This window comes from Austrofundulus limnaeus, unplaced genomic scaffold, assembly GCF_001266775.1.
Source record: "Austrofundulus limnaeus strain Quisiro unplaced genomic scaffold, Austrofundulus_limnaeus-1.0 Scaffold299, whole genome shotgun sequence".
In the NCBI taxonomy this organism is placed as follows: Eukaryota; Metazoa; Chordata; class Actinopteri; order Cyprinodontiformes; family Rivulidae; genus Austrofundulus; species Austrofundulus limnaeus.
The window spans coordinates 448,124-462,376 of NW_013952701.1; the positions used below are offsets into that span (position 1 = coordinate 448,124).

Here is a 14,253-nt window from a genome sequence, read left to right on the forward strand (position 1 = left end):
ATATATGAGACATGATATGCATCGTGCAACTGTGATGGATTGTGTACAAACGAATATGGTGTCAAAATGTTATATCTAAATTTATATGTCTCATTCAACCACAATTGCAGTCACTCTAACCAGGAGGCACAGTTTATATTTACAGTATTTCTTTTAATAACAAGCCAAATGAAACAAGCAAAAATGAACTAAAGTAACAACTTTCCACTTATTGCCCTTTTTAAAAATGTAAGGAGTAGAAAGTACAGACAATTGTGTAAAAATGTAAGAAATGGAAGTAAAAAGTAGGCTGAAAAGTAATTAGGTACTCAGGTGAAGTACGGATAACCAAAATTTATACTCAAGTACAGTAACAAAGTATTTGTACTTAGCTACTTTACAACTCTGGATACAAACAAAATGGACCCCAACATGAATTCACCAAATACAGGAACAGCATTCCGCAAACGTTTTGTCCAACAGAGGAGATATGATTAGAAATGTATTTGGAGCACACCAAAGCCTGAACAGAACACAGAAAACTGAGGACATAAAAGGGAAACAAGAAACAGGACTTTTTGTCAAGAAGGTAGGACTGTTTAATCTGTATGTTACTCTGCTAGCTCTGTGATTATAGAGCTGCGGTTTTTGAAATCTTTGAATTGAGTCGTGAAAGCCTTGGAGTTAAGATACCTAGTTCACGGTTGTTGCTGCTGTTTTTGTACTTTACAATTAGTTCACAGGACGTCTTTCCTACCATTTAACTCCATTAATCTGGAGTATTTTAGCAGGATTATTACTTAAAATTTAATTAGAAATACAACCCAGAAAGCCGTGAGCCTGTCTCATTCATTTTATCCACAATTAAAGCAAAAATAAATAAAAAATAAATATATAAATAAATAAAATGCTTTGTTTTGGTGGGAGCAGGTGTTTTTCTGATAAAATATTAGACAGAACCCTTTTTTTAACGAGACACGGCGGGGAGGGAGATAAAAGACAACAAATAACTGATTCAATTAGGGACTTTGATAAAAACTTCAAACTAATTTTAGAGCTGTTTTTTTTCTTTTTTTTAACTTGTAAATCTCAATGTACTGATTCCAAAACTGTTATTTTTTTTAAGTCAGACCACCCATTAAGGATTTAGAGGTCATCAAAGGTTAAAAATTAGGAAGCTAGTGCAGTATTACTTCCATAACCATAAAAACATTCGCAGAGCCCCATATAGAGTATGTTACAATTTTTCAAACCAAAGAAGAAAACAAATATTTTTTTTCTAAATGATGTGGGGGGTCTAAGCACTAAGAGTTATTGAAGATCACAAAAACCTGATTGACGTGATGCCTAATTAAATAGCTAAGTAGCATTTCTAGTTTTTCACAGAAAATGTGTACCAAATTGTAACATTTATATTGACTTTATAAGAAATTTATGTCCACCCAAATAATATCTATGCTCACAAGCCACTTCTGTTTAGAGTATTAGTTTAGAAACTATAGGTTTTCTAATGAGATAATGTAGTTTTAGATGTTTCAGTTTAATGTAGATCCTTCATCAATAGTTATGTTACCAATGCTTCCCCTTGAGCTGGATGGTGCTGGTGAAGATCAGGGGTCTATGGAACCTGTAAGGTTTCCAGGAAAATCAATATTTGACTGTAACTCGATTGGCACTTGTCGACAAAGCCAAGGTTTGGAAACTGAAGAGAATTTGCACCACTGTTCTAATCTCTGTTAATCAAATACCACCCAATTTCTAAAAAATACCACCAACAACTCGCTTTGCAGTGTTTCATTTCAGTGAACCTCCTACTCCTTTACACCTCTCCTCCCACCTGCCCTGTACAGGTGCTGGCCAACATCAAACCTCATGGTAGGGTAAAATGAATTTTAGCTTCAGGGAAGTCAAAATGATTAGAACTCTTCCTGCGTTTCTGCTAATCTTAAATGATAAGACTTGTAGATATGTCTTATAATGAAAACTTTCATAAGGTACACTTTGTAAAGTTTTAGAGGTATGTCAAATTAAAATTTCATGTGAAGTGAGAACAATCAATTTCATATTGGTCAGCCGTTCACTAAAAGACTGTTGAAAACCATTGGAAGAATCTTGGCTCTAAATGTCATCAGTATTCTCTTCTTAGAAGACTCAAATGGCCTTTAACTATAAAATGTGGGCGTTCTTTCTTTTCAAAACTGTATCTTTGGAATGAAGCCGTTGGTGTGAAGGGGAGGGCTTTGTAAGATGAGATAATATTTGAAACCTTATCAAACCATCTCGAAAATTGGACAGCGCACAAACAAAAGAACTCTGGCTAGTCGAAGGCAGGCTTGTTTCGATAGAAGCGTCTCGACCCGTGGGATATCCCCCCTCCTCCAGACCTGGTGGGTGTTGTCCTCCCCCGGTCAGAAAAGTGCTGTGAAACCCCAACGCCATATTGTTGAGGTAGTGGAACCCGCTGTGTCAACGTGTGACTTGAGAAGTTTCCCTGATAGTAATAATAAGATTGAACAAACAGGAAAGAGCAATGCAGTGCGCAAAAGTGAAAGATGCTTAGTCAAAGGGTGGGGGTGCACCGGGTGCTTTTAGTTGGGTGATGAGGTAATGGATTGATACTGTTTTCTCACACGGAGACTATTTACCCTCCATTTTTACCCTCTTAGTATCCATAATGATATGAAGGTGGAATTTATTTCATCACTCTTTCTGAAAAACATATCATCTTGCACAGCTGACTGCTGTAAGCCTACAGGTTAGAGGAAATTTGCTTGACTTTAAAAAAATGTACACGCAGCATTTGGGACTTTTTGAAGTATAACGAACATAATATTGCTCTCTTTAGACAATGTAGCGTGTTGACTGTTTAAATGAATGTAATCGACTAAAGTTTCTAGTGGTCTTCTTTAAGGATACTTTATAGTTTGATATATTTAAGGCAAATTGTTTTTGCTGCATTAATGAATGTTTTTTTTTTTTTAAATTTCAGGTTTATGAGACAATTTATAAATATCGCAAGGGTTCTGTTTTTCTTCTTTGTCTTCTGAGCTTTACTGTACAACTGAGTAAAAGGCAGCACAACAAGTTAGTGTTTTTACAAGAGTAAAGTCATAAGAGATTAAAGTTGTAATATGAGAAAAAAGTCATAATATGTGAAATGTCCATTTTGTTTTCCTGATTTATTTCCCCTCATTTCCTCAAACCTGCTGTGGACAGTCATGCGTGTCTCTGTGTTTATGAAGTAATCTGATATGACTTTTAGGTCACAGTTACTGTAACATTCTTTCATCCAAATTACGCGAGGATTCAATTGATCAATGCAGCATTAATTGCAACACAGCTATTGTTTCAAAGTCCTGTTATGGATAATTGTACCCCATCGCTAAGGTAGGGGACAAAGAAATTGCTCTCCTTCCGTCCACAATGGGGCCATCAGCGACGGTTGGCGTCGAGTTCTGTTTGATGCTGATGTGCTAAAAGATTGTTTCTTTTATCTGATACCAAAGTACAATTTCACAAGATTCTCTACATTCCTCATTTTAACACAGTGGTAAGACTGCTGTTTTGTGTAGGAGTTTTCATAATATTATGATTTTAATATTGTAATATGACTTTATTTTGTTAATGAAAAAAGGTCTTAATATACCATTGTGTTACTGACACATTGGCAACACACCTCACTTAATAAAGAAAAATAATTCAACAACTGACAATATACAAAGCAATTATATAATTGTCTTCATTGGTACTACAACTGAATCTTTCCATTTTACATGAGTTGAAGATCTAAAATGAACCCTTTCTGACTCTCTTCAGTTTAGGATAAAAGACATGACAGTTTCTTCACCACACAGGGCAGTTGGTGCTGTGTTCCCATTTCCTGCTCTAGTCTTAAAGTTTGGTATTGCAAGGAAATAGACATAAAGATTCACGACTCTTCACCAAAAAGGCTAGTTTACTACAGGTTAAGTGATAAAAAAATGCAAAATACACGAGCTGGTGGATAGAAAAAAAAAACTATTAAAAACTGCCCGATATGATTGTGTATGTTAAATCTATTTATTTAAAGCAGTATTTCTGTGTATTTATTTACTGCCCTATTTAAATTGCTTCACCTATGACTAAATGACACAGGTGTTTTTTGTTAATCAAAGTGTTTAGACCTCTTCTCCTGTTGAAACAAGTTAAGAGTTACGATGGCAACTGTAAAATGAGAATCCTGCTGGACTTTTCGCCTTGTTCTCTCTGGGAGCTTTCACACTTGTTACTTGATACCATGGGCTTAAAATGGGATTTGTTATGTGGGGCAACCACTATGTTTTAAGGGTTAAAGTGGGTGTTTCACACATGTGCCTACAGAATACAAAATTTAATATCTGATCCCCTTGATATCAAGTATGTTGTTGTCGTCAATTTATTTGTAAGTAATATAAAAAATACATCAACATTTATTAGCTACATTATGGAAAAGTTTTCTTACAACATTACTTATTAGAGGAACTTTGATCAAATTATTGCCACATTTCAAGGAAAAAGTTGAGAGAATCATCACACACCACCTCAAAAAAAAAAAAAAAAAATACAAAATTACTAACAAATCATTTGGTCTCCAAATGATGGACAGACATTTTAGTAAAACAAACTAACAAAAACGTTTTACCAAAAGCTGATTGTTGGTTTGTCTTTTTGGAGTGTGACTTTTCACCGGGTACTCTGGTTTTCTCCCACAGACCAAACCCATGCATGCAAAGTTAATTGGTAAGTTGCCCAGTATGTGAGTGGTTGTTTGTCTCCTGTTTCTATGTGTCCATGTGATGGACCAGGTCAGCTGTGCAGGGTATAACCTGCCTCTCGTGACTTCTGGAGCTTATGATTGGGCGAAATTGGGACAAATAAATAAATCACAATTAATTGTGGTATTTAGCCAATAACAATTATTAAGATGATTAATCCTCTGGAGTCCCTGGCCCTAATCACATAACCAGTTTAAGTCACTGTAGTGGGAAAGATTTCTCCATAAAAATCTATTCTAAATTGTGTCAAAAATACAGACTTTAGGCCATACCAGTCTTTATATTTCAACCAAGTAAGAAGAAAAACTCCTTTTTAAAATGTTCTTCATATTTGAAGTGGAGAGGAGCATTGAGCGGACTGACCGGGGAAATCTCCAGTCAGTCTGCATGGTGGCATTAATCGTATTAGTCATCAAGTGCCAAAAATAATCAAAGTTTTTCTAACAATTAGTTGCAAATGAACTGATTTTGCCCAACCCTACTGGAGCTAAACTTCAACTCTGTGATCTGGAAAGAAATCAGCGAGTAAAGAAAATGGATGGATGGATGCCATATGGAATACTAAAGTGAAATACCATAAAGCTGTGGCTATCTTCCAATAACATATCTATATGTTTATTGCAGTGTACTGGTGACAGCACTTAAGATCACCACTTGGTAAGTAGTTTGTTCAAATTGTGAAACTAATGTATTGTAATGTGTCTGAATTTGTCTACATATTGAGCCTCCAGATTAAGAAATGTCACATCACTCCCTTATTTTATTTTACATTACATTTGTGGTAATGTGACATGACTGAACGTAAGCTACTGTTAGTTACTAACTTTACTATCTAATTTGTATTAATTTATGTATAAAATGTGCTTTAAAAATAACAATTTTAGAAAATTCAGTTTCTTTAGGGTTAAGAATTGTTTACCGTGCATTTAAAATAGCTTTAAAGGCAAAAAGTTGAGTAAAAAGGAAAATGTAATAAATAACTTTATCTTACTAGTACAATTATTGTACCACATGCAGAGTTTATATAAATATATAGCCATATAATATTAGGCATATTCTTCAGATTGAATTCATGTTTGTTGCATCTTTAATAATGTATACTGGGAAAAAAAATGACACACAGAGCCTTAAATTAAAACAGTGAACATTTATATCATAATTTACATTTTTGACATTTTTGCACTTAAATAACTTTGGAAACCAGAATGTAAACAAAGACAGGATTCTCCTCTGGAGTTAAAGCTTTGACCAGAGAAAACATGCTTTGGTCATCAGAAACACGATGAAACAGAAAAATGGACTTCAAAGGTTGATGCACAACTGCTACGAAAAAAATCACAGTTGTTTTAGTAAAATTAAATTAAGTATTAATGCAGTTTTGACCAGTTTCATAGGTATTATACACAGTGTAAATGTTAAAAGCTTCGGCCCAGAAGACATAAAGTAAGAGGGAGGGGCCAGTGCATAAAAGAGGGCCGAGGTGCTTAGGTGTTCTTGACAAGGCAGCAGATGAATGGGGCTGTTTTTTTTTTTCAAACAAAAAATATTAACAAATAAGAACAAAGTTTAAAAAAATATATACATACAAAACTGATAACAGAACTAAAGAGCAAACACTTCATCATATACAGAAAGTTCACCTTCCTTTTTTCAGCATTTTGATTCCTTGAGTCCTTCTTCCCTTGTTTAGATTTGTCCTTTTTTGACTTTTTGGTGTGCATTTGAAATGAAAGCCAAGTGAACTTTGGTTTCTAGCATATATAGTGTAAATTTTCAAATCTATTCACAAAAATGAAAGAAGAAGGGAGAAGGGGGAAACACGGCTAACCAGCCTCCTGAGTCCATTTTGTGCTACATGTTAAGCGGGCCGCGCCGCTACTTTGGACCACGTGAAGAGCTGCTCTCCAGTTTAGTTTGGTTTTTCTTCAAGTAGAAAAAAAAATCTAATAAATAGAAAACTCCCACCTTCAGCTATTCCTTTAGACACACACAAACACACACATAAATCACATCCACACTGAGGTAACTGTTGTGAAAATTTTACAAAAAGAAAATGCCCTTTTTGTTCCAATTAAATTAAGAAAACATCAGAAAAGGACACAAACTTCAGGTAAACTATCGATGAAGGCTGAAATAAAGCTTTTGTCTCCTAATGAGCAAAATTATGTGCCATACTTTGGCAAGTTTAATTTTTACCATTTCAACCTGCTACTTTGGTTTCAAAATTTAAATAGGTAAAACCCTGAAGAATGGATTCCCCTGTTTCTGCTGGTCAGAGGTAATAGGACAAATAAAGGGCATAAAAAGAACAACTATTTACAAAGAAATGACCACAGGGAAAAAAATGTACTTATGTTTTCACCCCATCAGTCTGAACATCCATTTTACTTATTGCTTTTAAAGACACAAAACAAAAAAATATATAATAAATTAGATTACATAACAACAAATTAATAAAAAAACAAAATAGATTTGAAAAGAGACAAAAATCATACTATAATAATGATAATAGAATTATATTATTACATTAAAAGTTAATCCTTGTTAGGTGATTGTCTAAAACTGGTAAATGCTGAAATCACTGAGTAGTCATGGGACAGTGTCTCTTGCAGCCCTGAGTATGCGAGTCCCTGATAGGTTGAAAACATAGTGATGCCACTTCTTTAAACAACCTTATGTACAGCTATTGCTCCTGGAAACAAGTCCACCATACAGTCTAAAATCTGTCTCTTGTACATAAAAGGCCATTTAGGCATGATCCTCTGACTCTTTCTTGACAGTGATATTAGCGGGAAGTGGTGGGATGGGGCTGCTGTGCCGCATTTTGATTACCGATGTCTCGTTTGGGGACTCATAAGCACCATATCCGGTTGACAGTAGCTCAGTGGCACTGCCATTATGGTAGGCATGAAAGTGGGGGGACTTCTCAGTCTCTCTCCACAGCATCCCCAAGACCTGCTTTTCTAACATGGCATCCATCTCCACTCCTCCCTGCAGCTGCTCCAGTTGCTCCGCATGCTCGCTTATGTCAAAGCGCTCTATCTCCTCGTTGGCGCGGTGGATCTCTTCCAATGAAGCCTGGCTAGAAACATTTGGGCTCCCAGAGCCAGGGTTTGCTGCCAGGCAGTAGCCTTTCAGGTGAAGTCGCAGGCTGCACAAGTGGATGTAGTGGTGATGGCAGTGGGGACATTTGTGTGGACGCTCGCGGGAATGAAGGCGTTTATGCAGCTTCAGGTGGACGAACTGCGTGAACTTAGCTGGGCAGAGTTTGCAGTGATACGGCTTTTCCCCTGAGTGAAGGCGCAGGTGAGTTTTCAGGTTGCTGGTGCTGCTGAATCGCTTGTGACATACCTGTAGGAGGAGACAAGTAGCTCATCAGTGACTTATAACAACCAGTGAGCTAATTCTTACAGTTTGTTAATAAACTGTCGAAAGAATCAGCACATTTTCAACATTTCCTACCTGACATTCATGTGGCTTCTCTCCAGTGTGAACCAGGTAGTGTTTTTGCAGGTGAGCAAGCTGAGTGAAACCTTTGCTACAGGTTTGACATTTGAAGGGTCTTTCTCCACTGTGCACGCGAAGATGAACCTGCATGTCAAAGGGTTAAAAAAGTATACGTTTTTCAAACGGTAATCTTAAATGTTTAAATATTTGAACATCTGGTGACACTCATTGCTCATTTTAGTTCCACAAACTTGCTTTGCTGCCTAATGATTACACTGCAATCCCCACAGAGCTCAGGAATGATAATAAGATAATAAACCAGACAAGCAGAGGTCATGTTGAAAGGCACATACAGAACAACTCGAAATCTCACCTTCAAGTTTGAAAGCTGCCCGAATGTCTTACTGCACACATTGCACTCGTACTTGATTTTGCCATTCTGCTTCTTCAAAGGATAAGGCAATGCCTTGTAACCCGCTGAGCCAGCACCACGCTTCCCTTTGGTCAGGTTTATAGCCTCTTCATCAGAATGTTGATCGCTAGAATTACCCAGGAGGGCAGAGGTAGGCTTAGTGGGCAACTGCTCACTGGGAGGCGCTGTGCCAGCCGTTGGTGAGCCGCTGGAGGGAGCATGGGCTGGTCCATTCAGGTTAGGGTGCATGGTATACGGGTTGTGTGACCCTGCTTTGTCTTTCAGAGCAGTGGCGGCTGAAAAGGCACTGGTGGGCCCTGGAAAGAGGAAGTCTCTCTGGCCAGATATACAGGAGGGGCGTACAGGTTCAGGCATAAGAAAGCGCCTCCCTGCTGGGTCAGAAGGCAGGAGGGGCACATGAGGGGGTAAGAGGCTGCTGTAGACAGGGTAAAGCCTAGGAAAGATTCCTCCGACAGCAGGGACACCACCACCAGGTAGAGGATACGGATGGGGAAGAAGGTAACGTGGGTAGGGCGCTCCCGAAGTGTAGAATGGGGAAGGGAGTGGGGCAGGTGGAGGGGAGTAACCAGGGTAAGGACTCAGTCCAGTGGGGTAGAAGGAAGCGGGTGATGCTGCTGGACCAGAAGGACTACCTTGAGGACTGCTGTCTGGGCTGCTTCTTGCAGAAGGACTAGGTGTGGCTGAGGACTGTTTGCCAGGGGAATGAGTTAAGGGGTAAACAAGCTGACCAGGTTTGTGGCTCAGAAAGTCTTCTGAGATGGGAAGATGGGATCTGAGAGGTGGATAGATGGCGCGGGGGTACAGGGGGCGTTCTGGGCTATCAGCACAGCGTGGGCGGGTTGGAAGTGGACGACTGGGCTCCCTCTTGGTGGTGGAGGAGTTGCTGTTGGTTCCACGCAGTATGGAAAGAACACTGTGCTCGCTCTTGTGCAGGCTGGGGGTGACTGCAATGGGAGATGGGCTGGACGCTTCAATTCTGCTCTCCTCTCTGTCTGCTTGCTGCTGCTTTACCTCCAAAAGTGACTGCTCTGTAGAGACAAACAAAGAGAAACTAGGTCAGTATATTCATAAAACGAGGAGGCAAAATGTTCCTGTACATAGTTTGTATAGAAACCATAAATGCCCAGTTTGTGGCATTTAACACAGTGTTAACATCAACTTTGCAAGTTGAATGCCTTAGTGTTAGGGAACACCATAAGTAACTCAGTGGGTTAATTAGTTTGACAGAATTGATGAATGAGGGTAAGGGGCAAGGAAAGGAGCAAAACACAGGAAGTGAGGCATGACATCTGCCTTTAGGCATTGTGTGTGGTGCATGCGATGTGTGGGTGTCTATAAAATCAAGATAAAATCAGAATGGTGGCAGACAGACAGACAGGGCTGATGGAGGGTTTCCTGCTAAAGATATCTTCAGAAAAAGCTTGGCCTCCACCTGCCCTCCCCAAACACACACAAACACACCCACACCATGTGACAAGGTACACACACAAAGGCGCCTGCAGATAAAGACCTCTGTCTGATTTGTTGACTCTTCCTCTTTTGGACAACTTGCACACACTTCTGATCAAGCTCTTACTCTCCAGTTTTTTGTTTTTTTTTCTAGCCAGTTGCTATTGTTTCCAGGTCGAAGGGTAAATTAGAGAGCTTCCTCCCCAGTCACTCACACCTACTGTCTTCTCTCCATGATGAAAGAGTGGATTAGGGGTAGAGCTCCCTCACACACATTTTAAAAGCTCCAGGATGTCAGTTAGCAGCACATCTCGGCTGGTTAATTGCCACAGACAAGCTTTAAAAAGCAGCCGTCTATTATATGTAAGCTCTTTTACTGCCCAGTCAACTCTTTATACTATAAGGTCGCCCAGAGGGGAGTGTGTATGTGTGAGAGAGTGTAAGAAAATGTGTGTGAGAGTGATTGAACTTTCAGAGTAAATCCCGAATGCCAGGACTGGTGAAATTTGCTCCCCTCCATCCCAGTCCTCTCACTCACATACACACAACGTAATACACCCTTTCGTCAGTAGAAGAACGGCAGTGTGTAAACACTGAGGTTATCATTTAGCCTTCCGCCTTCTCTTCTCCCCCTCCTCACCATCCCTCTTCCAGAAAACAAACATGGCAGCCATCTTGAAGATATCAATCTGTCAACACGGCCCTTCTGCCAGGAAGTTCAAGTAGTCAACCGAGTGGGTAGGAGGTGCAGCTCTACCTCCCCCAACCCTCTCCTCCACCTTCTTTCTGGTCTTTTTAAGTGGCATATATATCAGGGTTATTGCCCAACACTGACACACACAGACACACGAGCACTGCATGTGTGAGGTTGCATGTGTTTGAGATAAAAAGTAGGGTGCAAATGCATCGGCATGTCACTCCTAAATTAGCATTAGTGTAGGTTTAGAGAGTGTTTTTGTCTGTGGACCAGAGTATCTTTGAACCCTCACATGGATGACAGGTGCTCTTAAGTGCTAAAACCTGAAATGCAAGGCAACAAAAAGCACGAGAGGGAAAAGTAAAGGAGAAAGTGAGGGAGTGAGACAAAGATTCATGCCCAGTCATTTTGTCCACGCAGTTAGGCACAAAAGTCTGGTTTTGTAATGACTGTACTGGAAAGAGCTCATACTCAAGAAAACCAATATGTGACAACAGTTGTTGTCAGCCCCCTGCTTTGGGTTGCAAAACAAGAGGTCATCTGGTTGGGTTCAAAAACTTTGATTCCCCCTTTAGGATACCAGGTGTAATTTTACACATATGGGGTGATAATTCATACTCATTTATTGATCAGCCTCTGAGATTTCCTCTTATTGTTAACCAAAATTCAGTGCATGCTAAGAAAAATGATTGTCTCATTTCTCTAAAATTAAGCTGGTCTGGATGTAAAACAAAATCTTAATGTCAAAAATATCCGTATTTATCTTGAGACAGTTACGTTTAAGCTAACTAAAACAGAAAGTCCTTGAAAATCTTTAGCTACATATATTAATAATAAACTATATGTGTGAAGAAGCTCCAAGTCACATTCAAAAAGCCTTCCTGATTCCAAAATCTGACGATGAAACATTGCGGCTTAGCTGCTCAGCTTGTATGATTTGGTTGCAAGTAATTCAGCTTGCAACATTAAAGGGGTTGATCACTGAAGCATCCTCTCGTTTTACCTTTTGCCCTTTAACTGAGTTTCAGTCTAACGCTACTAAAGTCAAACACATTGTGGGTTGTCTTGGTTTTACTCAGCAAATGACATTATTTCTGACTTCATTAGCAGAGCGAACCTCTTGAGAGTCCACCGTTAGTCAATATAGGAATGTAAATTCACAAGTGACACACTAGGGGCTTGAGACCCAAAAGCCCTGCCAAAATTCGGGTACAAGTGTGTTTTAAAATTCAGAGACTGGCTGGAAGGAGCCAAAGGGCTTAATGACAAATGAGGGCAATTAAAGACAAGTCATATAGTTTGTACATAGTGGGCTGAGATGGGGCAGATGGAAGGGAGGTGGAAACAGATGATCCCTTCTGCCACTGTCCCCCAGGTCATGCGCATTTTTCCCTGGGCCGTGGAGCCACTCTGGCTGGGTGTCGTGGTTCCTCTGCCACCTAAAACTGCTATTAGCCTGCAGTCACACCTGGAAGCCTCTCAGCTCCCACTCTTAGTCTTTGTTTTCCTCTTAGTTTGCTCTCTCTTTGATCAGCTTAACCAAAGTGGATCACTGCAGATAGTTTGCTGGCATGAACTTCTTTGCAGAGAGTTTAAAGCGATATTTAAAAGTTGGACTGAAATGCTATAATCAAAATAAATATCTACAGATAACGTGTAATATTGCCAATGTGCAATATTTCTTTGTGTATGAACCAAGAGAAAACTTTAAGATGACTCCAAAGCAGTAAAGTTAAGCAAACACGATTTGTCTCTGCTGCTTTTTTTTGAGGTTGAGCGAGGTTGAGCGAGCTTTTATGTTAAAGTGGGTCTTTAAGTGTGTAAGACTGTGGCATTAGGGGCCATATACCCCTGTGTGTAATTACACTGTCACTGGCACACAGACAAAAAATACAATGATGGCACTGACAGAGATGAAAGGTTGTATTCTGTGTGTGTGTGTGTGTGAGATAATGACAGGCTAACAGTGAGAGAGGAAGGAGACACAGCGACACTCAAAAAACACTGTTAGGCTTTAAGAGCGGCGACAGGACACACTCAAGACACACTCACACATTTAAAGTTTTCTTAGAGGAGCTGGTCACTCATTTGAGCTTCTAATAAAAACAGCTAAATTCTGAAGCCATTAATTTTTTAGACTTGTCAGCACAAAAACAAAGATTTTTTTTCCCAGTTTAGCAGTCTTAAATAAACTTCATTAACTTACTAAGTTTCTGCATCATCAGCTCTCCGGACGGTGGGTATTTCAGACGTCGGGCGAAGTCGTGACAGTACCAGACGAGCAGCTCAGCGCCAGCAGGTACGGGCTTCACAGTGTAGAAATAAATCTCCATGCCGTTCTGACACGCCGCCAGGTTCTGCTCGGCTGCGGAGTGGGCCGGGTTCACGTACCGCATCCAGTTGGAGCGAGTCTCGTCCAGGCCGTCGACAAAGTGGTGAAACTCGCCGTCCACGTAGATCTGGAACAAGAAGACAAAAATGGTTTTAATGTTGAATTTTTACCTTAAATTATTATTATTATTATTATTATTATTATTATTATTATTATTATTATTATTATTATTATTATTTAACCAGGTTTAACCCATTGTGATTGGCACCATATAAAAAGACAGACTCGGTTGCAACACAGTCACAATAAACCTAAGCTTACAATAAAACAAATGATTCAATTAAAAACAATTGCATTTAGAATAAAACCTTCTATTCTATGTATTATATGAACAAGTACAATGATTATGTCAGTTTAAAAATATATGATTTAAAACATCATACAAACAGTTCTTTAACATCTATGTTGTTGTTTTTTTTGTTACTGAGAACTTAAATGGGGGCCCTATAAATTAGACAGAAAACATTTGTAATAATTCAGGCAATTTGATCAGGAAAAAAAGAAAGTTGTAAATTTTGCCAAAAAACTTCCAAAATAATTTGGTTCAAGTTAATATTTTAAGGTCTTGAATAAAAAAAATGAAGGATTTTAAAGCTTTGAATGACATAAAATATCTGATAAATTATTACAGCAAATTAAATAAATAATAAATCTACATTCAGCAGATGCTGTGCCGGAATATTTTAACTAATTTACCCACGTTCTGACGTTTTTCTTTCTCTCTTTCTCCCCCGATATTTTCATTTCTTACCATGTCACCAGAACACCAGAAGTCAGACAGAAAGTCTGACAGAGGAGATTCTCTTTTATATTGAAAAGGGAAAGCAAGGCTCAACTCATTTTCTACCTCTCCTCTCCCCCGGTTGGGTCTCTTTTTTTTTTTTTTCTTCCTCAGTATTTACCTCTCATTTCTCTTGTATGCGAGCGAGAAAGTGAGACATGAGCATGAATGGAACACCTTAGCGACTTCAGTTTCTGCCTGTGGTTATACGCTTTTTTCTTTTTATGCAAGTCAAACCCACCACACACACACACACACACACACACACACACACACACACAC

The 14,253-nt window shown here is 39.0% G+C and overlaps 1 protein-coding gene across 2 annotated transcripts in view; it reads right to left on the reverse strand.

Moving 5' to 3' along the window:
- Positions 1–5,899: 5,899 nt before the first annotated feature.
- prdm1a (PR domain containing 1a, with ZNF domain) overlaps positions 5,900–14,253 on the reverse strand; it is a 14,073-nt gene continuing 5,719 nt past the window's right edge. For both annotated transcript variants that reach the window (XM_014021612.1, XM_014021613.1), the window contains 4 exons: positions 13,005–13,257; positions 8,593–9,680; positions 8,235–8,363; positions 5,900–8,123 (listed from right to left, as the gene is read on the reverse strand). In XM_014021612.1, coding sequence (XP_013877066.1) covers positions 7,521–8,123; positions 8,235–8,363; positions 8,593–9,680; positions 13,005–13,257 — 2,073 coding nt within the window. In that variant the 3' untranslated portion in view covers positions 5,900–7,520. The remainder of the gene's footprint in view (positions 8,124–8,234; positions 8,364–8,592; positions 9,681–13,004; positions 13,258–14,253) is intronic.